General features: G+C 39.5%; 3 protein-coding genes across 4 annotated transcripts in view; all 3 read left to right on the forward strand.

The window, feature by feature from the left end:
- Positions 1-1,656, forward strand: part of LOC137984248 (uncharacterized) — a 40,561-nt gene extending 38,905 nt beyond the window's left edge. For both annotated transcript variants that reach the window (XM_068831364.1, XM_068831365.1), the window contains one exon: positions 1-1,656. This exon is cut by the window's left edge and continues 1,119 nt beyond it. The gene's annotated coding sequence lies outside the window, so the exon portion shown is untranslated.
- A 1,508-nt stretch (positions 1,657-3,164) lies between these two features.
- LOC137985308 (uncharacterized) lies at positions 3,165-15,564 on the forward strand. The gene is made up of 9 exons (XM_068832897.1): positions 3,165-3,371; positions 6,387-6,624; positions 7,193-7,420; positions 9,343-9,525; positions 11,262-11,424; positions 12,701-12,915; positions 13,266-13,494; positions 13,893-14,158; positions 15,156-15,564. The coding sequence occupies exons 1-9, from the start codon at positions 3,322-3,324 to the stop codon at positions 15,312-15,314; spliced, it is 1,731 nt and encodes a 576-aa protein (XP_068688998.1). The 5' UTR covers positions 3,165-3,321; the 3' UTR covers positions 15,315-15,564.
- Positions 15,565-18,386: 2,822 nt separating this feature from the next.
- Positions 18,387-27,500, forward strand: part of LOC137985174 (cilia- and flagella-associated protein 70-like) — a 40,576-nt gene continuing 31,462 nt past the window's right edge. The window contains exons 1-9 of the mRNA XM_068832694.1: positions 18,387-18,569; positions 19,010-19,199; positions 19,840-19,938; positions 21,694-21,773; positions 22,697-22,761; positions 25,060-25,174; positions 25,600-25,653; positions 26,669-26,739; positions 27,418-27,500. The exon at positions 27,418-27,500 is cut by the window's right edge and continues 67 nt beyond it. Coding sequence (XP_068688795.1) covers positions 18,492-18,569; positions 19,010-19,199; positions 19,840-19,938; positions 21,694-21,773; positions 22,697-22,761; positions 25,060-25,174; positions 25,600-25,653; positions 26,669-26,739; positions 27,418-27,500 — 835 coding nt within the window. The 5' untranslated portion in view covers positions 18,387-18,491. The remainder of the gene's footprint in view (positions 18,570-19,009; positions 19,200-19,839; positions 19,939-21,693; positions 21,774-22,696; positions 22,762-25,059; positions 25,175-25,599; positions 25,654-26,668; positions 26,740-27,417) is intronic.

The raw sequence follows: 27,500 nt of genomic DNA on the forward strand, positions 1-27,500 counted from the left end.
GTTTTTAATCGCAATCCAATTTAGTGATAGTTAATAGAGGACAGTTTTATAGCTTTTAGATTAATCTTGTACACATAACTCATTGTACACATAACTCATTAGTGAGATAATTTAAAGCCGGGGGCTGTGTCATGAAATTTTAGCCAAATTCAGCGACTGCGAACTGGCAAACAAAACAAGCGAAAGGAGGTAAGATTGGCCAAAATTGAAGAAGTTTAAAATGGGTTGTAATTGCTGTTTTAAAAAATTGCTCAGCCTAACAGTTTTTGAAATTTTATCTCTGTTGCAACGTAATAGTGTATGCTCGAAGGATATTTTTTGACACGAAGTTTTGTGTTGTTTAAAAGTTCTGGACGTTGACTGGACTGCCGTGACACAGCCCCTTCAATTTGTTAAGTAATTAATCCATAAAGGCACGGCTCCAGGAGAGAGAGCATGTAAATATGAATTCATACCGTGTATAAATGAACTTTACCTACCTATCTAGAAGGGTTTTGGGTGTCAACTCCCCTCTTTAGGTGATTAAATTTATTTGGGCTACATTCACACCGTACTGGACGAATTTTCTAACGGTTGAAAATTCGTACATTTAAGGGTTCCGTCCACACGGAACCACGCTAAACGTGGTTCAAAAATTTGAATGCCAAAATCGGGGACGAACACCTTGACTGTCATAACAGACCACTTTCGATATATTAAAATTCACTCCTACACAAAAGGCTTCATCTCGAGGCTTTGGGGAAGAAATATAAGGATTTGTATGAGTTTATTCCCCAGAGCCTCGAGATGATATCTTTTGTTTAGGACTGAATTTTAATATATCGAAAGTGGTCTATTGTTACATGGAAAAGGTATGGTTACATGGATGCGCGGTGACTCAGCTGGAAGAAGCCATTTTGGATTTCGTTAAGTAACGCTCTGCGCATGAACAGTTGGTAAAACAACTGACAAAGATTAAACTTTAATCCGTTCACGGAGCGAAAGTATATATTGCACGGTTCCGTGTGAACAAAATGTCCGGTCAAATTTTTCAACCAGTAGAAATTCGTCGGGTACTGTGAATGTAGTCTTAAGCTTTTCAATGTTGTCTTTGTTCATGCTTAAGTTCCGTAACAATTTAATGCCTTCTTATTTTGATACATTTTTTACATCCGTAGAAAATATACACAGCTACAACACTAGAAGCGCAGCAAATCAATCATATTACTTATCCCTTGCAACAACTCACTATGGAACTTTAAACATTCGTCTTCAAGGACCAAAAAAATTCTCATGGGAAAAATATAATAAAGTCGACTTCTCTCAGTAAATTCAAAGAAAATTGAAAACAAGAATTTCTAAGTCATTACTAAAGATTAATACATGGACTTCTTTGGTCAGTTCTGCATTGTGTGTTTTATTTGCTGCCTTAAATTCTACATTTATCCATTGCCTTTGTTGGTAGTGTGTTGTTCGGTGTCTGTGTAAGGTATGTGTCCGTCTCCCGATCCTATTATTGTAATCTATTACTGAAATTAATGTAAATTGGCTTTCTAGTTCGTTAACTTTTAGTTACTTTAGAAGGCCAATACCCTTTTAACTATATAATTATATCCAATGTAAAAAAATTTGTAATGATATAACGGTAAAATAAAAATAAGTTGTTGTCTTACCTCTAAAAGCGATCAATCAATCAATCAAAACCTGTGAAAGCGATTGTTTTGCATGGAGTCACTTGCCCGTTTACAACCTCGTCCTTGCTTTTCCCTATCTTTGTTTCAATCTCGGCAGTGAAAAGGTCTGGTTGTCCCGTTTAGCTACGACAGCCAAATTATGTTTTGAACCCACTTATTTTTTGCAAGAAACATTTTTATAAGAACGTTCAGTCTAAGATTAACCAAAACTTTGAGAACATACTAAGAACTCCATACCCAGGCTGAGAGTGAGGTAAGCGAATTTATTTATTCATCTATTTTTGGTGCGGGAAGTATAACTAAAGGTAAAAGAAATGTAAAACTGTAGTCTAACAGGACAATAAATTAACTCAAATGCTTAAGGTGATCTTACACGAGCCGATTTTTAATTCATGTTACACGAGACAATTTTTAACGCAACTTTGTCGCGGCAACGGTATGTTACACGGGACGATTTCTAACGCAACACTTGAACCCAGGCTCCTGCGCGACAAATCCCGGGCAACAAATATGGCAGGCACTGTCGACGTGACTTATTTCGGTTCTCCCTGTCCCCCACACGGCGTCAGACTTCAGTATCACCAGTCCTCCAGTTACCGATTATTTTTTAAGGATATGTTATGATGATGATGTTATAACAGAGTTTGCGACGTCTTGCCCTTTGCTTGTACTGTAAACCCCCTGTTTGTGTTTTAGCTTTGCTGCAGAGAAAACTCGGCAGATGGGTAAAATAAACAACTAACTACTGCATTTTCCCTCGCATTTATTTATTGAAATGGCCTTCGAAAATAGTCGGAAATGGCATTTCCGAGACCCTAAATTTCAAAATTTTCTGGGTGAGCATACCCCCAAACCCCCCCTACTTTAGAGCTACTTTCGCGCTCGAAACATTCTTCGTGTGTGTACGTACACCTTCAAACTCTCACGCTACGCCCCTGAAATTACGGACCAATCAGAGGTCGTTTTCCAGTTTTGGGAAAATTCGTGTTTTGTATAGCATTCTTTCGCAGCATGTCATGGGCTAGGCACAACACAATTAGTCAATGCTGATTGGTTTCTTTAAATAGAGGGCAAACAGCCATTGAACGGAATTGGTTTTTCGTTTCAGCAGACGTTAGTGGGCGAGGAACGCGTGATGAAGCCCTAAAGCCGGTGATACACGGCTCAACATTTGTTGATCAACAAATGTTGCAGCTGTTGTTCAACAAATGTTGAAAAGTGTGTCATGCCATATTGAATGTTGAAATATGCCATTCAACACGTTGAACGTTGTTGAACGATGTTGAACGAAAATAGAGACCAGCTCTATTCCGTTCAACACGTCTGTGCAACATGGTTCAACATTTGTTGAGCAACAAATGTTGCAGGATGTTGAACCGTGTGTCATCGGCTTATGAACGCTGCCTGGGGCATGCATGGGAGGCTATTATGGGAGAAGCGGCTTCGTTACCTTGGTGGCAACGTAGGCTAGTCTAAGAGTGGAATGGAAACGAGTTAATTAACATTAAACCCGGAAGTACATAATTTTCTGTTTTCGTCGGTCGTTGTCAAAGATTTGCGGCGAAATTTTGTGCCATCACGCTATGAATTCAAAGGAAGACGTTATTTTCGATAAAGTGGGATTGGTCTTAACGCATCCAAAGCCATCATGAGTCGACGAGGCTTCGATCGGCGGAGGCGACAGGACGAAGGAGGACGGTAAGCTCACAAGTCGGAGCATTTCCTCGGATAGTCAGTTCTAAGTTCAACAGTACAATGTTTGTGTTTATGTTCGCGTCCTCTACATGCCAAAACTGTTTATCGCAATGGCGATCTACGTAACCGTGAAGGCATATCGAAGATGTTCAGTATAGTTTATTTCAGCGGCCTTCCTAAGTTCACGCTCTAGACAATAATATTTGCGTCGATCGCCTCAAAAATTAATGCACCCTACTTTGAAGGCACACAAGGCGAAGCCATACTGGAGTCCTTAGTAGGCCGTAAGTACGACAGAATGTCAAGTCAACTTGAGACTTCCTTGACGCCTTGTTTATCGCCTTATCCTATGATCTGCTCTAGTACGCATTCGAGGGGCATAAAACTAGACCGGTTCGTACCGTTCGGCTTTTCCAAAGATCAGAGATACCTCCTTTCTAAGGTTACAAACTGAAGTAAACCTCGCTCACACTTTGGATAACTTATGGTCTTCTTACGTCTCTGGTATGAATCCCCCTATCCAAGTGGTAGTAACTAAATTATTTCACATTTTATTTCGAAGTAAATGCCTGTTATTGTATGCAATATCATTAACTCGCGGTCTCTTGGAACGCCTGAAGATCATCTCTTAAATTAACCTTTTTACTTGTAAAATCATTATTTAAAATTATAGTGGGGTGTTTTCATGACATTGTATCATTCCAGTACGAGTTCATCTAAGCTCTACTAGAGGCTAGCTGAACTCGAGAGCTACAGATGATCTTCAGCTCAGCTTTTGTTTACATGTTATGCGTCTGGTATTGCACATTTTACGAACAATATCAGAGCACTTACCTTTTAATTTTAAGTTTGTTTTATCCTATGATTGTACATACTGCTATTTTATGTTGTTGTCTATTTAATTAACCCTTTGGCTCCCAGGATTGATGAGCTTGTAAATTCACCTCTCAATTTCAATACACTGTCATGTAGACAAGTATTGAGAATGAAGATTATTATCAGCTTAAGGGTATAATCCTGATATAATACCAAATTCTCATGACCAGCCAATGAAGAAATCTATGGAAGTAGTTAGGAGAATGAACTTTTAGATCATGGAAGTCAAAGGGCTTATTGGTTTCTCGGAGAAACTAGCAAATCTGTTGTTACTTTGAAATCGATCAGTGTCTTACATGTAAGTAAACTTATCAGTATCTATATGTATCTATATATGCATGGATCTGTGATACGAGCACAAAATCACGTGCTAGTGCGAGCAGAGCTGAACTTATAGGGTATGAATTCATCCCAACAAACATATTTCCTTAGAATGCAAAAATTGAATTAAATATCGAGGTGTGTTGATTGAGGTTCTCATAGGCCACTTTCAAAAATACCATAATACTCCTTGTTTGTCCCCTCAAATTTTACATAAGCATTGTTTCCAGTTTCTCTTGGGACTTACAATGCTTATGCAAACATTTAGAGGGCAAACAAAGAGTATTATGGTATTTTTGAAAGTGGCCTATAACCGTTTGAAACGTTTTTCAGACATTTTGTAAACAAAGCGGTAATTTCTAATTTACTCCACCCCATAATGCAATACGTTTTGGAGGTTTCTTTACTGCATAAAAGCAATACAAGTTATTTACTCTTGGACTGTATAATGCATCATTGAACTGTTTATCCATTTTTTTTAACGCAAAAATTTTTAGTTCGGGTGAGATCGACTGAAACTCAACCCAAAGGATCCCATTTGGAGACGGTTAGCCAATTTACAATTTACGCAACGAAGAGGGCTACGACAACGTTAACGCTACAAAACAAAAACATTATATTATTCTTGTCTAAAAGAGAAAAAGATAATCATGCTGCACTTGCGGCACGCATCTCCGTCAGAGCATTCGTTTTTGTTCTCCACAAAACAACGACGTTGGCCGTGTTTTCACGACAGCCGTTGCCTCGCCGAACATTCTTGAAAGTGGTTTGTTTGAAGACTTCGTTAAACGACTTATTATGATACGTTTTTTTCACGGGTAAGATTAAATGAGGAGAGAGCGCGTGCCAATACAATAATAATAATAATAATAATGATAATAATAATAATAATAATAATAATAATAATAATAATAATAATAATAATAAAAAGCCTGTTGTATTTCCGATCTGAAAAACCGCAAGCGACTCCTCATTGCCAACTCGCTTAACCTACCTGGTTTGGTGTTCTTAAATTTAATGAGAATTCTAATGAAATTTGTCGACTCGCTTAAATAAATAAATAAATAACTTTATTTAACGAGGGTAAAGACATTGATTACTGGTCACCCAGTAGTTTTCATAATGGCCCTCGCTTAACTTTAAGCGAGTTGGGAAAGGAAGTGTTTTCACGGAATTTTCGGTTGTATCTCGCTAAGCGACCTGAAGAAACGCTCGTGAAAACACGGCCGTTATTGGTTAAAGGAGACAAAAAATAGTGCATTACATATTTCAGTGCATTTGGTTCTTGCACTCAACGAAAGAAGAACGTGAATTGACCAAATTTAACGTTTAGATGACAACGTGAACATACAACTATCAGAGTCGTTCATTTTTAAAACAGTTTACTCTAATCCACTTATGGGAGAGTTCGCCCGCATTCTACAACGTGAGCAAGGTGGATATTGATGATAAAAATGCGAACGGCAGCGCTAAGTTATAGTTTGAAGCGACGCGGTTTTCGTTGACGTTACCGTGGTCTTTGTTTAAACTCCCTATATTAACCCAACGGGGTTAACTTCGATGAACAGAAGGCGATCAGTGTTTTTTAATGCAATCGACACGCCCTAAGTTCGTCAGACTTCCGGGTTATTAGGAACTTATATTTGAGTTAATTCACCGATCGAGAAAGCTATTCGGCACTCGATTTTTAACTTTTGAGCTTCTACAGTCCTTCCCAAGTCTCGGCCAGTCTTTGTTCTACATGGCTTCACTTTACGAATGAACCAAACGCGGAGGATATTTGGGGGAGACAATTATTATTATTTTCTTATCCTGTCGCAGGTCAGCTTATGGCTGCCTCAAAAACCAAGCTAAGACACCAATAGAGCCAGAGTACTTTGCGGTTCCAGGCGATTTGAAAGGCCACTTGATTGGAAAAGGAGGTTGTGTTATCAAAGAAATCAAAAGTTCCTCAGGAGCGCAAATAAGTTCGCCAAAAGGAAGGGATGAAGATTTCTTTTTAATCAGCGGTAATACGGAGCAACGAGAATGTGCTAAGAAGCTTATTACAAAAAAAGTGGTAAGTTAAGAAGTTTCAAAGTGATACTATATTTATCTCAAATGTTAAATCATGGCCAGTTCGGGGAAGGTTCTTAACGCCCTTCGTGACCTCTGTTGGTGCCTAACTTATTTATCTATTTATTTATTTATTTATTTACTGATTAAGTATGAATACATACATTGTGGAATCAACAATAGGACATAGGTCCCCTACGAGGTTAACCACCATTTTTACCCTCCCAACTATGATACACCACAGAAGACAGACCACAACACCGGGAACTACATGCCCTACTCTTTGCGACAAGTGTTCGTCTAACCATTTGCAGATGTAATTACAAAGGCAGCACTTTCTCCTCAGTTATTTGAAGACCCTGAGTGTTGATCCGGCCAGAGTTGAACTCACGACCTCCCGCGTGACAGCCCGGTGCTCAACCAACTAAGCCACCGGTGCGCGGTGAACTTGTTCCCATCTTCCTGCTGGCACGAAAGTACTTTAAAGACGTTCGATTGCAATACCCAAGAAATCCAGCTTGTGTTTTTGTAGGGTCTGTTTTCAACTTCATTCTTTTCCCTCCATTCCTCAGGAAGAAATACGGAGTAGGATGTCGAAGGGAGCTTCCGCTGGCAATCGTGAGCTCGTGGAGGTTCCCGACAAGTTCAAAGGTTTGGTGATCGGTAAAAACGGTGATAACCTGAGGCACATCAGCACTATAACGGGAGCTAGAGTAACTACATGTGAACGGGAGATCTACGTTGTCAGTGGGACAGACGAACAAAGAGAGAGAGCAAAAGTGCAAATCAGAATGAAAATTGTAAGTGTATCCATAAGGTGATGTGGGAGTTAGAAAGCGCAGCTCCATCAGTTCAGTGCAGATGAAAGGCGCTTTCTAATGGGATAGTTGTATAAAGTAAAAGAAAAAAACAAAAACAGCAGTAGACTAGCAACCTTTGTGTCATGATTATGGTGCTGCAGCAAGAATCCCCCTACAAGAAGGGGTTTCTCTCCACTAACTGAAATAATAATCTCTAGTAAAGTGGGTAAATGAGGGGAAAATATTGTGTGTGTGGATGGTGAGTTGAGGGAAAATCATAGTAAAAGATTAGGGCTAGGCTGTTAAATGAAGAAGAGAAATTACAAGGTAAAATCTCAACCTCACAATGAGGTTAGTAAACAGAACAAACTGTGTGAAAATAAAAACTTTAATACCAAAACCAGCCTGGGATTTTTTTGTAACGTGAATAAAAAACTGAAAACTTAGAATAATAACAGCTCCATAAGTTCAGTACAGTTAATGGGACTAGCTAGAACCCAAAAGAGATAAGGCCAAAAATGCCTCTAATTGGATGCACGCGGAATTGAACAAGCGTCACGAAGTGTCCCCTTGGTCTTCTCCTCAACTTCACTATCACTCGTGTCTCGGAATACATACAATGAACGTCACGAAGTGTCGCCAAAATGCTGCTACTCAAGTGAAGATAAAGGGGAAAAAAAAAGGAAAGGAACTTTATTTAAGTGTCTAGTAGTTCTAGCGCTGGAGCGCTAATTGGGGACACTGTAAACTGAAATGAACAATGAAAGTAAATCAAGTCAAATGTCGGTTTTTGAGGAGAGGGGAAACCGGAGTACCCGGAGAAAACCTCTCGGAGTAGAGTAGAGAATCAACAAACTCAACCCGCATATGACGCCGAGTCTGGGAATCGAACCCAGGCCACATTGTTGGGATGCAAGTGCTCTCACCACTGCGCCATCCCTGCACCCCCAGGGATGGAGGTGCATTTACCCTAAGAGACGGGCTGCATTTACCCTAAGCCAATAACCCTAACCCTAACATTATCGTTTGAAATAGGTAGCAAATGCTTAGACTTAAAGGGACACTTCGTGTTGGATGTCAAAAGTGGGCCTACATCTAATTAGGTGCATTTGTGGACATAAGTGTGTGAGAGCACTCGCCTCAGCAATGTGGCGTAGGTTCGATTCCCAGACTTGACGTCATATGTGGGTTGAGTTTGTTGGTTCTCTACTCTGCTCCGAGAGTTTTTCCTTCGGGAACTCAGGTTTTCCCCTCTCCTCAAAAACCAACCTACCAGTTGACAGTTAAACCAGGTGCAATTTTACCACGGTCCTATAGAGATCTGTCGCCGCAAGAGCGAAAGGGTCTCGGAATTACTCGGAAGTTATTGCCAGTTTACCATCGAGTTGCTGTGGCAAAAATAGGGTGTGCAATTGTGTCTTGTGAGAAATAATATATGAAAACCCAATTTGAGGTAACCTTGGACAATTATCATTATAGTATAGGAAATAGCTTTTCGGTAGTTGCGAAAATGACTGAATGATAGGGGTATGAATTAAATCGAGGCCGCCAATCACCTCGTTTTGAATCCTGAATAATAAGAGCTAAGACATTTGTCAAATTTCGAGCGTTTGGACCATAGCGTGAAAAGAAGAAGAGCAATGCCCTCTCCATCTTCTCCACCCAACTTAATATTAGTTTAGTTTGCTTTATGGAGAAAAGCGTTTTTTTAGATGTAAACAAGGAAGTTAAGAGTGTCTCAACAATTTTGGTCGTGGATTGCAGTTAATATCACCACAACGCGATTTTCATTGGTGTCTCGACAGCCTCATTATCATTGGAAGAACGGGTCACGTGCAGTCGATTCTAAAGTGACCTAGGATGCCCAACATCTTTCTCACGTGTACGATGTTCTTTATCTATTGTCTTTTTGCTTTCTTTAGTCTGGCGCTAGACTGAGAGGACTTGAAAACGAATTCAAGAAAACGTGTTACTTCATTAATGGCTGGAATCTTCCTGAAGACTGTAAACTCAAACTTGAGCAAGCACAAACAGAAGATCGGTTGCTTCTGACTGGTCCGCAAGGGCAATATAGATTACGACCAGCGGAGGATTATGAATTGCAGGTGTCTCATTTGTTTTTCTTTTACCATGCATTTTACCAAAGTGTCCCATGAGTTTTTCTCCTCAAGTAAATAAAACTTACCCTAGCCCTTTGAGTTGTTGTAAAAAGGCTATCGGTGTTTAGACCGGAGTTTTGTAAATGGAGAGTTAAATGTGATAACAAATCTCGTAAACCCAACATTCTCTAATCACTTCAAGCAGAAGGTTAAACCGTGGAAACCGTGAACCAGAGCTTTACAATTATACAGCGTGTCAGAGCGTTGCAGAAAGGGAGTACATATCCGCTTTCATATCCTAAGAAGAGGTTCTAGAAACTTCTAGAAACCAATATACATCAACTACGGTCTATTTATAGTTACATACGAAGTAAGCCTTTAATAGAAGTCAACAATATCATTTCTAGAATGTTCTTAGCATGAGACGTATGATCACTAATTATCATAGGAATCTAGAAAGTTCTATATATCATAACAACTAGAAGGGACACCTCGATATGTTTGACATAACAGAGGTTGGTAATGCATCTAGACAAAAGTGCTCATCATACCTCACTATGCTCCTCACACTCTCAATACAAAAACATTATCTTTCCTCACTTGCCACACCCCTAGTTTCATCACTTGTCTATGTTCACAAGTTTTAGTATTATTTCAGATTCCACACCGCTGTTCACAACCTCTATGGTTTCATTGGAGTGGCATAGGATTTAGCTCTAGGGTGCTTTTCATTCGACCAGAAGGTTCAGTTAAAACTCACTTCGATAATTTTGCAATTGTGTGGCAAATGAAACAGCATATTCCGGTTGCTCGCTCGAAACCAATCATATCAACGAGTATTGCGGCCCCAAAATGTAAACAGCAATTGCGCCCGAGGAGGAATAAACCAATGCAGGAGCTCGTTAGCCGGAACTTCCATACGTATTGTACCTTTGAGTCATCCCTTTCCTGTATCTTTCTATTTCTAGAATTGCTATATTTTTACGTATGTGATGTATGTGACTGAGAACACACTTGAAGTCACATACATAGGTGACGTGATAAATGGTTGACTATAGGTCTCTTACGATTGGCTACTGTGAAAATACCCACTAAAGCCCCCCTTTCCCCCTCCCCCTAGATAAGGGAAAGGGTTGACTGAGAGGGTTAATGTGGAAGATGGAGGCACCGGGTAATGGGCTCCTGACCAATGGGACGCGATTTTTCAATTGTTTCGGAATTGACCATTTTACAGTTGTGTGCTTAGTTACCTGGCCTTTGAATGAAAGTGAGGCTGGAGTTGACTTTGCTTTGATACAAATTTCACAGCTTTTCTTATGTAAATTCCTACCTATTAGCGTGACAATAACACGATTAACACGAGAAAACCACTGAGGTTTCTATCAAAGCAAGGTCAACTCCAGCCTTACTTTCATTCAAAGGCCAGGTAACTAAGCACACAACTGTAAAACGGTCTATTCCGGAACTTTAGGTCCATTTCGCGAGATGTACCCAAATTTAAAAAAAAAAATTCCGGAATATTTCCGTTCCATTCCATTCCGTACCCAGTTGTTTGGGAATTTTTGATTTAATAGAGAGCGCCCTTATTGGATTACGCACCATTGATTTTGTTGATATTCTTTGTTCCAATTTTCTAAACCAGTTACCAGAGCCGTTACAGTATCTGATTCCTGACCCAATTTTTTACCGTTTCAATATAATTGAAAAGCAGACGTTGATGATTTCCATGTTATCTTTTAAAGGACTCCTGTGCTGCTAGAAATGACCAATATTATTTGCCAATACTCAAGAACGAGGTTTTGGAGTGCCTTCGCGAGATTAAAAGACAAATGAAAGTAAAAGATCACATGAAGCTTGACATGTGGTGTCACTTTGGAGCAGCGCTCATCCGAGGACCCGACGAAGGTCAGCGCAGTGTGTTTAATCTTATTCAGATCTAGAATTAGGAAGTTTTTTTTTTTTCGTGATAAATATCAGCGAAATTCGCCGAACAGAATACGCCCAAAGAAAGTAGCATTTCCGAGCTTCAAGATTTCAAAATTTTCTGGCGGAGAATTTCCCAAGAAGCCCCTACAGGTTAGTGCCCTCGGCACTTGCTTGTCAGCCCCCCACCCCCCCTCCCCCCAGTTCAAAATACGGTCCGCCGTCCCCGTACAGGAATCTTTGTTTACATTTCTTTTTTCAATAGCATAAGCCCATCGTTTTCTAATCTTTCAGCGAGCAAACCAGTTCTGAATATTGAGAGTGAATTGCATAGTGACCTATCTCTGAAACTTGGAACACAATTTATCAGATACTATCTCTGAGTAATGACGCTTTGAAAATTCGACATTTTACAAAGAATGTATGGGCTCATTCATTAGCGCTTTTTCCACCCAAGAATTTATCAGTTTTTGATGGCTAATAACTCTTTCGTTTTCAAAGCCAAAAGGCTTAAATTTTAAAATTAAACTAAGTTTAACACGTACTTTTACCTTTTCAAGTCAATGTGTAAATAGCATGATGCCTTCTGTCAACAAACTCGTATGTTAATGAGACAAAATGTAAACAATGACCTCAGTAAAAGATTCACCTATCATGGCAGACTTCACTATTTATAAACAATTCTTTTGTTATATAAATTGACAGCCAGTGGATCTCTGGTTGGTCCGGAGGTCAGTGTTCTTGGTGCTGACAAAATGAAAAGCGGACTCTGGGGACGAGATTGGTTCTAACACATATTCATTTTAATTTAACCATTTTAGCTCAAGGACGTTAGTCCAGGATTGTAGGTTCCTATGACGATTTTCCCGGCATACTGCTAGGATCTAAATTTCCATCATCGATAAATAAATCTCTTCACGACGTTTCCATTTCTGGGTTCTTTTCAAAGCGCAGCATCAAGGTTACCAATAGACCATTTTACAGTTGTAGCTAAGCTGCCTGGCTTTAGAATGGAAGCGAGGCTGCCGGTGACCCTGTTTTGATACAAACCTTTGTGCTTTTCTAATGTTAATGTAGACTAATTTGAATCACAACAACACAATTGACATGATAAAAGCAGTGAGGTCTGTATCAGTTCAAGGTCACCGGCAGCCTCGCAGCCATTCATAGGCCAGGTCACTGAGCAAACAACTGTAAAATGGCCTATTATTCACCATGCGTTGCTCTAATGTGACTTTCAAATCCTATATTGAAACAGAGGAGGCCGATGATGGGGAATGGACTATTGAAGAAGTTATAGAGAAATTTCAGCAAAGCAGCGAAGGGATACTCTGGAGAACAGCACTTAATCAAGGTGTGCATTTGGATGAGACATTCTTTGAAGAACATGTTGCCAGGAAGACTTCGGAGGAATATATAGCAAGATATGATTTAACTTATTTAACGCCTGGTGCCCACGAGATAAGATGCAAGGTGAAGCACTGTGAGTTATAAACCCGAAATAATCTAAAGAACTCCTGAGGCTTTTGTGTTCTTTTAAAATTTATTCTAAAGAGTTTGTCTTTCAATATATTTACAACGGAAGGAAAGACAAATCAGTTATAAGTTTTCATGCCTTGAAACAGTTTTCCTGTCAAAATAGAAAGGGAACTACCTTAACCGGAGCCCGAAAAGTTTCGGGACTATTACAAAACGCGACCCGGGTGCACACTTGTTGGTCTTTCCTCTTGACGGGGGGAGGGGGGGGGGGGGGGGTGGGGAAAAGCAAAGCATCTGCAACCTCACAATAAAATGTTGTAGACTAAGCTGTTACAATTATACAGGTGTGGATCGCAAAAAACGATAACTCCAGGGCTCGAGAGGATCTGGAGAGCATAGAAATTCCTTTTAGTGATGTCAAGAATATCTTGGAAGAAATACACTTTGAGGATGAGGCGACAAGACAGCGTTGCCGAGGATGGCTGGTGTTACCATCCAGAAAGTATCTGCTTGCAGACATTCTGTTTCCGGGCTGCGAATTTGATTGTAGACTAACCATTCGTGGACGAGCAGGTGTGGCTTAAGTAAGATGAATTTGTATAGGTAATAAGCACAATAAGTTTTTCAGACTAACAAAATCGCACAAGGTCGCAGGGAAAGTGCAATTTGTGGTCTGAAAAATTTACAAGTGCTTATTTATACTTATTAATAATGTACAAACGTTATTATGCAAACGTTGTCTGTTGTTTTTGTTGAAAAACATGGCTGTTGATCACGGGAGAGAAACCTTAGACTTGCTGGTTGACAAACAAAAGGGGCTAATGAGAGATCTTTTGCTTTCGTCCACCAACATGGCGGCGATGAAGTAACGTGAAAACCACCTATAGTATTACAGTCAGTCTAATTGAATAGCATTGAAATTTACGGAAGTCCAGTGCATTACGGCTTAATCATTCTTTCTCTTCTGACAGACAGCGCATTTGACATCGACTATATCCCAAAAGAAGAGGAAAGGAGTGTTTTGTCAAGATACCTGTCTGGGCTTACGATTTGTGGCAGTGATGAAGGTGACTTGGAACTTTGTCTCCCACGACTCAACGAACTAAATGGATTTCATCTTATCCACAAGCGGCGCTCTCGGAGATCTCTATATGATCCTACTGATGGTTTTGCTATCATTCTCTCAAAGGAATGCACTTGGAAAATTGACATGGACACAGAGGAGTCAAGAGAATCAGTAAGATGAATCGATCTGCATTTCGGCGATCATTATTTCAAGGGAGTTTAGCTTGTGCATGTCATCATCATTATCATCATCTTTATCGTCATCATCATCATCATTAACATCATCATCTTTATCGTCATCATCATCATCATTAACATCATCATCATCGTCGTCATCATCATCATCATCATCATCATCATCATCTTTATCATCGTCATCGTCTTTCTCTCTTCCAGGAATCTTTTCGTATCTGTCTTTGATTTAGAAGTTTCCCTTTTTAGTTTGGATGAGAACAGAAAGCGTAGAACTTAATTCTGTGTTTAATTTTGGCAAGAGTTCAGTTACCAGCACTAGTCCCCATCAGCTTCAGAAAAGTGTCTATTTTAAATTGTTTAGTTTTGCGGGAAAATAAACAATAGACCAAATGGGCTAATCAAATTCTGTCGCCAATTCAAACCCTTTGGGAATAAAACGTTTTTTTCCAGGTATTTCCATATCATTTAAATGTGAATCATTTCAATGCTACATGATAATGCAAATACAATACACAAAGAATCTTAACCCCGTGAGATTAGAATTGGGTACAACATTAAGTTAGCCGATTTGATCTATTGTTTATTTCCCCTCAAAACTCTGTTTCAAAATAGACACTTTTCTGACGCTCATATCAACTTTACTTACATTAATGGTAATAAGGAACTCGGGCTACTTTCAAACTACTTACAATACGATACTTGAACTATTTACAGAGCAGCAACCAATGAGCAAAAAAGAAATAATAACAGTATACAGTATAGATACAATAAAGGAAAGTGGCTTAATGACAGGAAAAGTGAGTTAAGAAAGATAAGGAGACAGTAACCATTTTTTTCTAAAGCAGTCTTTCCTACTGATTATTTTTTCAATATTATATTTGGCAACAAATTTTTGCTCGAAATCCATGAATGTTGGGAAGAATTTGTTCTTTCTACTCTAGATTCTGGTTAATCGTTTCTCTCTTTTCTGACAGACTGACCTTCATTTGCATTGCAAAGAGTGGGACACCGTCCTGAAAAGCGGAGACTGGGAACCAGAGATGATAGCAGACAAGATTCCAGAATTCTTTGAATTTGTAGAGAACGTTCAAGATTCTATGCTTGGAGAAATGAAGAAATTCCGTGACGAATAGAACCGAGTTGAATGATCGATAACCGGGTTTATGGTTAGCGTTAAAAAGAATCAAAAAGAAAACTTTTTCCACTGTTTGCGAAGGATTTCTCTTCCATGTCAGGAATTATTTTGGCCGCTCGCTGTGTAACCTTTTATTCGATAGTGTGCATCACAAGAAAAACAAGGGAAAGGATGCAGGAGTGCGAAAAGAGCTGATGTTGTATGAAAAAAGTGTATATTGGAGTCAATACAGACCAATTTCGAATTGATACAGTTCACAATAATTTAAAAGCGTTGCCAGCGATTTTGTACCGACTATTTCAATTTTTCGGGGTGGGGGAATATAGGTTTCATAGGCGATATACGATATTTTTTCCAATCTTGTGATTTAGCGCTTTAAACGGTACCAATTCGCAAACTTGAAATGTGCGACAAGTACAAGCCTTTTTTTCTATAAACGAGTCCCGAGAAATCAACACAAAGCCTTTGCCCTCCATTTTTCTCTTTATTGTTCGTTGCGCTTTAATATCTCACCCACCCATCCCACACATGTATGTAAAAGGAGGACAGACCACAACACCGGGGTTCTCCCCCCTACTCTACACGAACAGTGTGTGGGTGCTTTATCGTCCCACAGTGTTGGCAATGCAAGTGGCACGGTATTTTGAAGTTAGGCTCAATTTTTTTTTATTATAATTGACGCAGTCAGTGATAGACAAAAGATTGAAGGAGGTCGAATCAAGTGTTGGTATTTGACGAGAAAGGAATTACTCAGAGACTACTCGAAAACTCGGGGAAAAGCCTCTCGCAGCAGAGTAGAGAACCAAAAAAAGCACAAATTTGCCTTACCCTTGCACTGACCAACGAAAATTAGATTTTATCGAACGTGTTAATGAAGGTAAATTAACCATCATAAGGAATATTTGTAAGGGAACGTGTTAAGCGTTATCGCTTTGTAAGAGCGAAAGGCTCCGCCTTGACCAAGGCCCTGATCAACCCGTCCTGCTTTGAGGTTTAGATATGAGGCATAAAGAATTCCGAAATCAAATAACAGCTCCAATTATGTAAAATCTACGCAAACTTTAACCGGGAAGGTAACGATGTAGACTGAAGCACCAAGTTTTCCCGTATTTAAAGTCAATTTGACAGAGGTGGGTTAAAATAAGATAGCAGCCATGTTTTAAAGAAGGCAAATATTTGTCCGACAAAAATTTCCATTCTTCTCCCAATGGAGCCGCTGTCTAAAATGGCTTTCAATGGTCGTTTTTATTCTAGAAAAGCATAACTCGTCTGGAACGAACTTGGGCAAACTTTTTTTTCTGCGTCTATTAAGTACGTCTGGTTTAAAGAAAGGCACAAGACGCATAATGCGTCTCAACAAAGTATCAGCTTTAGTACGTTTTCGAAGACGCAATAAACTCGATAGTTCGTCAAGACGCATTATGTGTCTTTGCCCCGTCTTTATGCTACACTGTACATGTACACGAATTTAAGAGACGCAGAAACCAAAGTTTGTCTCAGACGGATTATGCGTCTTATATAGTTCATTCCGTCTTTATACTAGACGGAGGCAGGAGCCCATGCGTTTGAGCGTAAAACCTCGTTGCGTTTTTACAGACCGAGTATTTTTAGATTGATTTTCCTGCCGCGAAACCAGAGCTTTCCAAGTATTCACAAGTCTTGCAGGAGAAATTATTACCCATGAGATTGAAAATGGTCACTTGAAAATGGTCAAACATCTAGCTTGATCTGTGCATGAAAATGCTGTTACCTGGACCCGACTGAAGTTGTAGGCTACTGGGTCCAGTTCCTCAAAAGCCGATTAACGCTAATCTAAGATTAAAAATTAACCAAGCAGTTTATTTCTCTACTCCCAAGTGCTGTTCAACGCAGATTTTCGGCAGAACTTTACATGAGAAGACGTCAATCTTGAAAAACAAAAATAAGCAAAAGAAACTTTCACCAAAAAGTTGAAAACGTGAAACAAAAGTTTACGTTAATCCTAGATTAAGTTAATCGGCTTTCGAGGAACCGGGCCCTGGTCATTAGAGAGCTTTAGATTCCAGGACGAGAATGACTACGAGTACGAGATTTTCTCATAGAACAACAGTGAGCGCGCGCAAACCAGCGTCATTTGGGCGGGAAAAACGTGATACCGTCGTCATTTTAGTACGTGATTTTGCAAAAATGTTGTGTCAAAAGAATTTAACAACACCGTAGCACTTTTGACATTTTTCGATCAGCAAGGAGACTCAGCTACCAGCAATAAGAATAACTGAGCAACCTATGCTGCCAACAAAGAGTAAGATTAGTCAACCCGGTTAGAAATTTTCTAACTATTTTCGCAAAAAACGGGCGGTCAAATCTCGTACTCGTTGTAATGAATATTTTTTGTATATTTAATTCATTTCCTGGTGAATGATTTCTTTACAATTTTCCATACGAATTACCACTTCACTCGACGGTTTCAGGCCTTAAGCACGGTTGAAACCTAAAACTCAATACTCAAACTTGACACTCGTAGCGATCCGACGATCGATCAAAAACTCAGACTAAGTCCTTTTCACGTGACTTTCTTCCCGCCACACGTAATGTATGCTTCTTTATGTCAAATCTATTTCCAACACTCGTTTACGTCCTCGTCCAAGAATCTAAAGCTCTCTATTTGGCTCGTGCCGGGTAACATGAGAGACGCATAATTCGCCTGGACAGATTTTGCGTCTCTAGTATAAAAACGGCCAATATAAGCAAACAAAGCTAAAACCAAACCGCACAGCGAGAAAAGACAGTGACTTATACCGAGAAAAGGCCTTGATATCAAGCCGGTATTGTGTTTCAAAGTGCCATTTTATAAACTCGTTTTAAGTTCTTGATTATCTTGATCAGGTCCTGGTACGAAATTCGCTATGATTAAAATAACAGTATTCGACAATAACATTCATGTCTGCTGCAAATGGGACGAAATAACGGGAATCGACCAAATGAGAAACAGGTCCACTCCACGGTCTACGACATAGTCCACTCCATTCCCAACTTTACTAAACAGCAGTCAGCGGCTGATCTTCACAGTGCTGGTTGTCAATAGCAACGACAAACTAAAGAAATCGTCAAAATGGCGCCCGTTGACGACCAAACTCAGCCGTAAGTCACATTTAAAACTCACAAACGACATCATTTTGTCAAAATTTTTAGCGCAATGGCAAACGAAGAAGAAGTCGCAAACATCCGACCACCGGAAGCAGTTGTTGTCACGGTAGTGCGATGCAAAAACTTGGTGAGTTGTATTAGAATGTAGTTTACGATACCCATGCACCGGATAACCATTTTGTAACAACAACTTCCGGAGATCTTTAAGTGATTATTGCAATAAAAAAAGCAGACGAACATATACAATATTAATGATGTTTTAATGACACAACAGCAAAATGCTGAACGCCCGACAACTGTACTTGTATCAGTATGAATATTATATTGTTAAGCAATATTCTTTCTATACCCATTCACATTAGAGCAACAATGAGTGCTATTATTTGCATTTTTTTAAACTCTATGAACTGGGGAAGGATCAATGGGCAATAACGCCTGAACTGTTATGATTGAGCTGGAAGCCGAGAGCTATAATTTCTGTCATGCTGTCAGTCGGTCAGGTCACTACACTGAATTTGCAACTGACTTGTACAAAAGAACTGTTAACTTAAAATTTTTAATTTGCAGAAAGGATCCAAGGGAGATTCTCTAAATTCATTGGTAAGACTTGAGTTTGGAGCTAATCTCCTTGGTGAATCACCCAAAGTGGAAGCTTCCATTGAGACACACACTACAGAGTACAATTTTAGCGCTTCGTTTGAATGCAATTTTGAGGATGCGTCTTCGTTGGATGCCATATCATACAAACCAGTGACAGGTTGGTCCTTGCAGTAGTTACATCAGGGGGTAGAAAATTAACTTATTTGCTTTTTGTTCCTAGTCAATCAATCAGTCTATAAGTTAATGTCCGAGTTAGCCGGTAGTCAGGCTACAAGGGCTATGGAGAGAGAGGGGCTGGGGATAGCCCCCATTTTTTTCCTACAGTGTTGTTTTCTCCTAACCACCCCCCCCCCCCCCCCTCCCCCTCCCCCAATCCCACTTTCAAACATACTTCTTGGCCCCTGGTCTAACAGTCTGGCATTCTGTTTATTTTTCAGTTACCCTTCCCCACCTGAGAGTCAGACTAGTTTTACAGATTTTGCTCTGTCTAATACCAGATAGTCAGCCAACTGGCCTCAGTTGTTCAAACGATGGACGGTGCTATCCTCCTAGATAAATCACTATCCAAGGAATAAGGAAATTTGCAGCACCAATTGTGCTCACCAAAGGATAGTGATTTATCCGATTAAGCATTATCCACTTTTTGAACAAATGGGGGTGAGATTAATGTAGAGCATTCAATTGTCTATCCATGGTAGCTAAATTCATTGGTATTGCAGGACTGTCCAAGATTATTTACCTCTCTTCAAGTATTATAATAATGTGAAATATTGAATTGACAGTTGCTAATTTTTCAGTCACTGTTATGGAAGTCCTTCCCAAGGACAAGAAAGGGAAAGAAGAGAAAACCAATGTGTTGGGCCAGTCTTGCATTGATCTTCTTCCCTTGCTTCGTGGTAAGCAAATTTTACATTTAATATTATATAAAATTAAATTAAGGGAGAAGCGATGAGGCCTCGCATTTACATGTATCTGGCACTTGTGTCCAGAAATGATTGTAACTAGATGCCCACCCAATTTTGACATCCAACACAAAGAGATTCTTTAAGTCTAAGCCTTTGCTTGTACCTATTTCCAACAATAAGGTGAGGGTAAAGGTCAGTGTTTTGTTTATCTTATGCAGCTGTTTATGTTTACTTGTCAATGAGTAGCAGCAATTGGGGGACACTTTGTGACGTTTATTGTCTGTATTCAAAGTGACCGGTGAATCGTTGAAGTTGGGGAGAAGATGGGGTCCACTTCATGACGCTTATTGAAGCCTGTGTGAATTAGGGTCAATTCAGGGCATATCTTTATCTGGACAATTTAAGCAGTAGTAGTCTCTGAAGGGCACTTAAAAGGTTCAGGTGGCTTGTACATGATTCATTATGATAATAATAAATTAATAATAATAATAGATTTATATTTTCACAGAATAATGTTTAAGCTGAATAGCTTGTGGGGTCGTGCACAAATGAAATCAAATCAAATTAATACATATCAAATTGTATTGGTTTTTGCTGAGAGAGGAAAACCGGGGTACCTGGAGAAAAACCTCTCGGAGCAGACTAGAGAACCAATGAACTCAACTCACATAATTATGACACCAGACCTGGGAATTGAAGCTGGGCCACATTGGTGGGAGGGGAGTGCTCTCACCACTGCCCCATCCCTGCTCCCCCTCAAACCCACGACCAGTCTGCAATGCTAGTGCAATGCTAAGGCAATGCTAGGGCAATGCTAGTGCAATGCTCTACCAACTGAGCTATGAAGCCACACATGCAGTTGGGAACAGGTCAATTTGTTGGGCTCATGAGTTTTACAACATGGAACTTAGAGTGCCAACCAAAAAAAGTACCGGTAGTAAATGGAACAAAGTGGGATAAAATTAAAAACAGCAACAACATCAACTTCAGGGTTTTCAATAAGAATTTTAGTAGGCAGGAAAACCTGAGGAGTAGGTGGAGAATGGACAACGCACATCAAAGGGGCATCCTCCCTCGGGAAAATTTTGAAATTTGGGCTTCTTAGAATGCATTTCCTGCATGCTGGAGCATGAATTAGGTTATTTGAACAAAACACTGCTAATAACATTAAATTCTGTTTTTTCTTAATAATAATTATTCAGAGGGAGTCCATGAATACTCTAAATTTCTGAAATTCAGTTGATGGCAAGACATACTTTGGGTTTTGAAAAGACACTAAAACATCTTGACATAGCCCCCTTTAAGTCTCCTTTGCAATCTGTATAGCTTCATGCAATGTATGGTACCTGTCGTGACCAAAAAGCCCCTTTGCGAATGTCGTCTTGTCAAGCGTCAAATGTGGTTGGTAAATCAGACAGCTTACACCAAGTTCTGGACTGCCTGACCGCTGCCTCAAAAACGTGTGTGCTTGATCTTTGACATGGACAGGAAAACTGAAATCGCAGCCAGAATTATTCAAAATTCAGGCATCTCTTTTGTTTTTCATGAGCAAAACTTTCCGGGTCCAAGGTTCGTGTTCTGTGCAAATGTTTCTCATTCCTTGTAAAATTTGGGGTACACTGTAACTTCCACGGAAAAGTAGGCGGCAAGTTTACGGGCAATACACGGCGAATTTTGCTCTTATTGAAAACCCTGCATCTTGCTCGTGAGAGTAAAATTTAGCTTCTTTTTGTGTCGTCTCTTTAGGAGAAATGCAATTCAGTGTTGTTCAGGTTGTCCATCCTTCCTCTCCACCCACAGATCCAGTGATCACAGATCAAGTTCTGGTATTTTTAGTTTTAATTATGTAATATTCACAAGGATTTACATTAATCACTTTAGGCCATTACATGCTTTACCTGCGTCCAACAGCTGCCATTTTTTTTCCTTAAAATTTGGGTCGTGTTGTACCTCATTGAACGGGCTTCAGGATTGGCCAAAAAAACAATAGAACGAACAAACCTGTAACAATGGATTTAGCACAGAAAACAATAGGAAGTACGACTCTATACAGCCAATGAAATATAGCGTTCAACAAGAGGTACTCCCAATCCTACCCTAAAATTTGTAATTTATGTTAATTAGAATCATCCACTGGCCTTGCATGTTCTTGTGACATACATGTATGCTTTGGAAGTCCGCCCATTAGATCGAAACTGATAAACATATTACCATTAAAACTTTACGGATATTCATAATTCTATTTGGTTGTACATGTATATGAAAAACGGTCTTTTCTCTCCTTTTATTCTTGCACTATTACACCATTTTACCATATTTGGTCAAGAGAACGCGCAAAATATGAGACGGTAGCACACTGTAGTGTCCCGGTGTGACCGGTTTAGAACAGAGCAAATACGGACGGAACAGTAGTTTTTCATTGAAAGAAATTGTTTTCAATATAATGTAAATAAGGATTTAGCTTGTTATCACTTGCCATTCGTCATTTCGTTTATCCAATCAAATAAAGCACATTTGGCTGGCTTTTTGTGCTTTTTACATCGTTCACACCCACTCAGAAGGACAGATGATGCATTTTCAAAAAAACACTTTTTCTATAAAATTGAAGCAAAATAACACCTTTTTATAGTGGAATAATAAATCTCTTATTCGGTAGTTATTATTCAGGAACTGTACTGACAACGCAGAGCTGATTTGATGATGTTATTATATATTAATTTAATTTGCTCTCTTTTAATGATTACTTCAGCCTGAAATTGAGGTTCATGTCTCTGTGTCCCAATCTCTTCTCACTGAAACACAGTTAAATTACAGGTTAGGTTTGTACAAAATATTATGTCTTTGAAATTTGTTTGTTAATCTTTATTACCCTACCTGATAACCAATAAAGAATAATTTGCTTATTAAAATGATTGCAAGCAGTGCTGGAAGGAGTTAGAAACAGTTATTTTTAAGATGGCGTAAGCTGGACGAGTATCATCCCAGCCTCATCATCATGTGGCATTCTTTGGGCAATCAGAGGCAATAGGCCAGTTTCGTATTCTAACGGTTGGACTGGATCTAGCGTGAAATGGAGGCTAATGCGGGCAAAATGGATTTGCATTTGAAAAGATTTGCCCGCATTAGCCTCCATTTCATGCTAGATCCAGTCCAGCCGTGAGAATTCGAAAATGGTCTATTACATTACTTTGGAGCCCAGCCTGCATAGCAAGCTTTCCTGTGGAGGAACACGTTCGATGTTTTGGCCATGTGGAAATGCTTACTCTGTAGGCTTATATGCGGAGCATTGACCAGCTTATAATGTAGCGCCTATAGCGAAGACGGTATGTACTACATGCAATGACAATGCTACATAGGCACATTCCAGTACAAACCGCATTTCTTAATTGCTTTGCAGCAAGCATTTGAAGTTCTTATGACAAAGTGCATTACTAACTTCTCACTCACCGAGCGCGAGGGCCGTAATGGGGAATATTGGCCCGAGGGCCAATATTCCCCCGTACGGCTCGAGCTAGCTCGGTTAGTAAGTAGTTTATTATATGGCTTTTTAATTACCTTTTGCTTTGTTTTTGCAAGCCCGTAATCGGCCTGTAGGCATTACGGGAGAATAATGCCCTACAATTCAGTCACAATTAGCCAATCAGAGCGCGCGTTACATCGGCTACAAACACAAGCCAAATAATAATAGCAAATAATAAGTTACAAGATCTGAACTGCACTTTTTAAAGCAGTGTTTGTCAAATGGAATTGCCATTTTCATCTCTACATTTAGAAACTCCTCCAATAAATGCACAGAATATATAGTAGGTTACAGCAAGACATCTCAGTTTACAAGCATTGTTTTTGTTGCTCAAACGAGCCAACCCATTGCGGACAACAGCAGCTTTTACATGAGAGTTGCAAAACATTGCAGTCAAACAGTGCAACTTAAGTGGGAAAGATCTCATGGATATACCCACCACGAATCCAATAGGTTCAACTCTCATTTTACAGATTAAGTCTAAGTGCCCATCTCAGTGACTAGGTCTAAACTTTCGTTTATCTTATTGCTATAGCAATATTTAGGTCTAGAAACTGATTTAGAATGGTTTTTTTTTTAGACTTATGGTTGGTGTGTATATCCATGAGATCCTTGCCGAAATTAATCCTTACCCGGTAATTGCACGAGGGCACATTGTGCTTACATGTTTATGACATAAAGGGCAAAATTATTGAGGGACGCCTGTTCAGTTCAGTGGCAAATGACGATCAACGTAACATACTTTCGTTCGGTTCAAGTTCAATGCTGTCAACAGAGATAGCGCTTATTTTCGACCGCGTTCGATTGACCGTGTTCTGGAATAGGAATACATGGAATAGGAGTTAGAAATCCTTCGTTTTAACGGAGATTCACATTAAAATTGTCAAACACCTGCTAAAATGTTATTTTAAACATATCTTTATTATCCTTGTTGCTTGGACAGGAAACGCCAAAACGTACCGTTTTAAATCATCGCTCCGCGTATTCTTATTCCGGAATAGGATCAATCGAACGTACATGTACGCTTAATTAAACTGTATTTTACATTTGGACAAATAGCAGTTTAAATCGGAGTCAGAATCTGGAAGAAGATTCTTTTGTAACTTCGTTTGCTCTGGATAAGCAACTGTTAACCAATCAGGATCAAGTAATCATGCCGTCTTGATTACCAAAAGTGCCCTTGTCATTAAGAAAAAAATACCCTCCGTCTCAGCCAATCAGCATTCAGTAATTTTGCCCCGTATGTTCTTTTTCAAATAGGCCATTTCCGAGTTCATGTCTGCCTCCTCTTCAAAGCGAGTCTTAGTGCAAAGTTTTTGTTATGAAAATTAGTTTTCATTCATATGTAAAGTAGAAGAAATGACCATCACAAAAACTTCGCACTTAGACTCGCTTTGAAGAGGAGACATACGTGAACTCGGAAATGGCCTATTGAAGCTTAGTTATCTCTGAAAAATGCATAGTTAACCACAGCTTTCGTTTGGGATACGTTTCCATGTTGTTCATGTTCATGCAAACACGTTTTTTATTGTTGTAAAAAATGCTAAAATAAGCTGACGCTTTCTCTGATTACATTGTATGTTAAATGACAGCAATCTATTGAGTGTTCATGTGGATAGCGCATTCTCTGTACCTGAGGCTTGGCAGATTCAAATGGCTCAACAGTTTAACTACACCGTCAGTTTGCCAGTGCCTTTATCCAATGAGGTAAAAAAATCTTTTGTTAAGTTGGAGTGAAGTCATGATATGGTTGAACATAGGTTGGAGTGCTCTGAACTTCTCAAACCAAAGTAGTTTCAATTTGGCCAAGTACAACAGCTGATGCAGGGAATCACGAATAAAACTTTCATAAGCAGAAAAGCTGATAGCTCAGATCTAGTGTGCGCCGGCTTTAGGCGACTTGGTGGCAAAGCTCCATCTCCTATGATTTTATATACTACTAACAAACCGCGATTGCTTTATTTGCTCTGACGAGGGGCTATCGCTCGAAACGTCAGCTCACAAATATTTCTCACTTTGATTTATAATTTAACTTTATTAACTTGTTTTGTGAAAACCAAATTTTTGCATAAATTTTTAGGGATCCCTTTAGAGCTCAATTGTTTAGTTTGGTTGTGCATTTGTTTTGATAGAAGGAGAATACAATTGTGTTGTCAAATGGCATCCTTCGTGCTCCTGGCGAGAAGGTGAGTTGCGTTAACGTAAAGACGACAAACGTCAGTTTAGTTCTTCTTGTCGTAAGCCATGAAAAATCTCTTATGCAAACTTGTCTCAATGTCTCCCGTTCAGATCGTGCTCGATAACTGTGCATAACAGGCAAGAAATCAGCTGAAATCAAACAAGTTTCCATGATTTGTAACGAAATGCAACTTTCTGCCTGGCGTTGCCGTTTGTCGATGCTTAGTTCCTCCTGTGCTTCGAGTAAGCACCTCAATTAAATTTAGCTCCTCAAGTTTACTTCACAAACAGTTGTCGCCTACGGTATGAAGAAGCGCCAAGAGGTGTCAAAACCTATTGGTTCTCATGGTGTGTAACGCTGAGTAGTGCTAACCATGCTTCGAGCAACCCAGGCCAGGTGGATTTGCTTTTCCACAACAACACTCAAACTTTAAGTGAATGGAAATGATTTTATAAGCTCAAACGAAGAATATAGAAAGTTCGGAAAGGAAAATAATGCTCAAAGTTTTCTCTTATGAGAAGGCCAAAACATTTTTTTTTTGCTCCCTTCCATTAGTAGGGTCACTTAGTTACCAGTGCTTCCTCATCCTTAGTCTGGTGATCCGATGATTATACAAAATGAGGTGGTTCCTGTCATACCCTGTGAGAGGTCACTCGATGAGGAATGTACATGTACATAGACCACTTTCATAAATGGCGACCGATTTGATATTCTATTGTATTTATGTTAATTGGACCTACTGGCCTCATTTTGGTTAACATATTCTTTTGAATTTTGTGCATTGTAGCGAGGCTAGAAAGGCTTATCAGCATTAAAACAAAAGAATATTTTATCGGGCCGCCATTATTAAAAATGTCTATGCTTAGATCAGATTTGAGAGTTTGTAATTATACATTTGCATATTTTTTCACACTGTTTGGAGAGCTCATTGGTTTTGTTGAAAGATAATAAATTGTAATCAATGTCGTAAGCGTTTTAAAGAGCATTTTATCAGTTTATTGTCGGTTTTTTTATTTGATTAGGAAATTTGTAATCAGCGCAAGTGGTCTTGCGCTCCCAGTGCCTCTGGATCTTGTCTGTACATCGCTGATAGGTAAGAGTGCAAATGTATAGCCCCCCTTCTCCGCCAGTTTCAAAACTGCAGCTGATTGAAACCTCGCCTGAGTTAGGTCCTTCAAGTGGGTGCCAGGGAATAGGGAAAGGGAAAGCGATTGGCTCGACCCCACCTTCGCTTGATAACACGATACTTCTGCTCGGAGGATGCCAGCTCCAACCTGGAACAGGCACATGTCGCTGGCACTTGCCACAAAAACAAAGGCTACAACCAAATCTACGCTTTTTTCAGCAGGTCGTGATAAATGGTCAAATTTGAGATTCGCTTGTTAGGCCTGGGTTCGGTTCGACAACATGAAACTGATGTATAAGCACGCCTTGCAGTGCGTGACAAACTGAAGAAGGGGGTGGCTAAAGGGTACTTCATAGCGTTCTCTGTTGTTAGAAAGCTACAATAACGTGGGATGCCGTCGGGCGTGACATGATTCATTTACTAAATGTGCACTTTAGCTTTTTAGTCTTGTAGGATGAGTTACGTCGTTTCGTCAACATAAAAAAAAGCAATAAATATTAACGAATGACGTTAATTACAGGCATTAACGAAGGCCATTGTTCTGTAGGTTAGGTAAAATTATGAATGGGATCAAAGCGAAAGTTGAGAACTATTTTGAGTAATAACAAATCTATGACTTTAGCTGTCGCATTTTTGTCATTTCAGTGCAATTGAAGAAGCGTCTTTTGAAGATGAAGATGGTGATCTCAGAGACAAAGAGGACATTGCGTTCCGTCAAGAAGCTATGG

The sequence above is a fragment of the Montipora foliosa genome, chromosome 14 (genome assembly GCF_036669935.1).
Source record: "Montipora foliosa isolate CH-2021 chromosome 14, ASM3666993v2, whole genome shotgun sequence".
Classification (NCBI taxonomy): Eukaryota; Metazoa; Cnidaria; class Anthozoa; order Scleractinia; family Acroporidae; genus Montipora; species Montipora foliosa.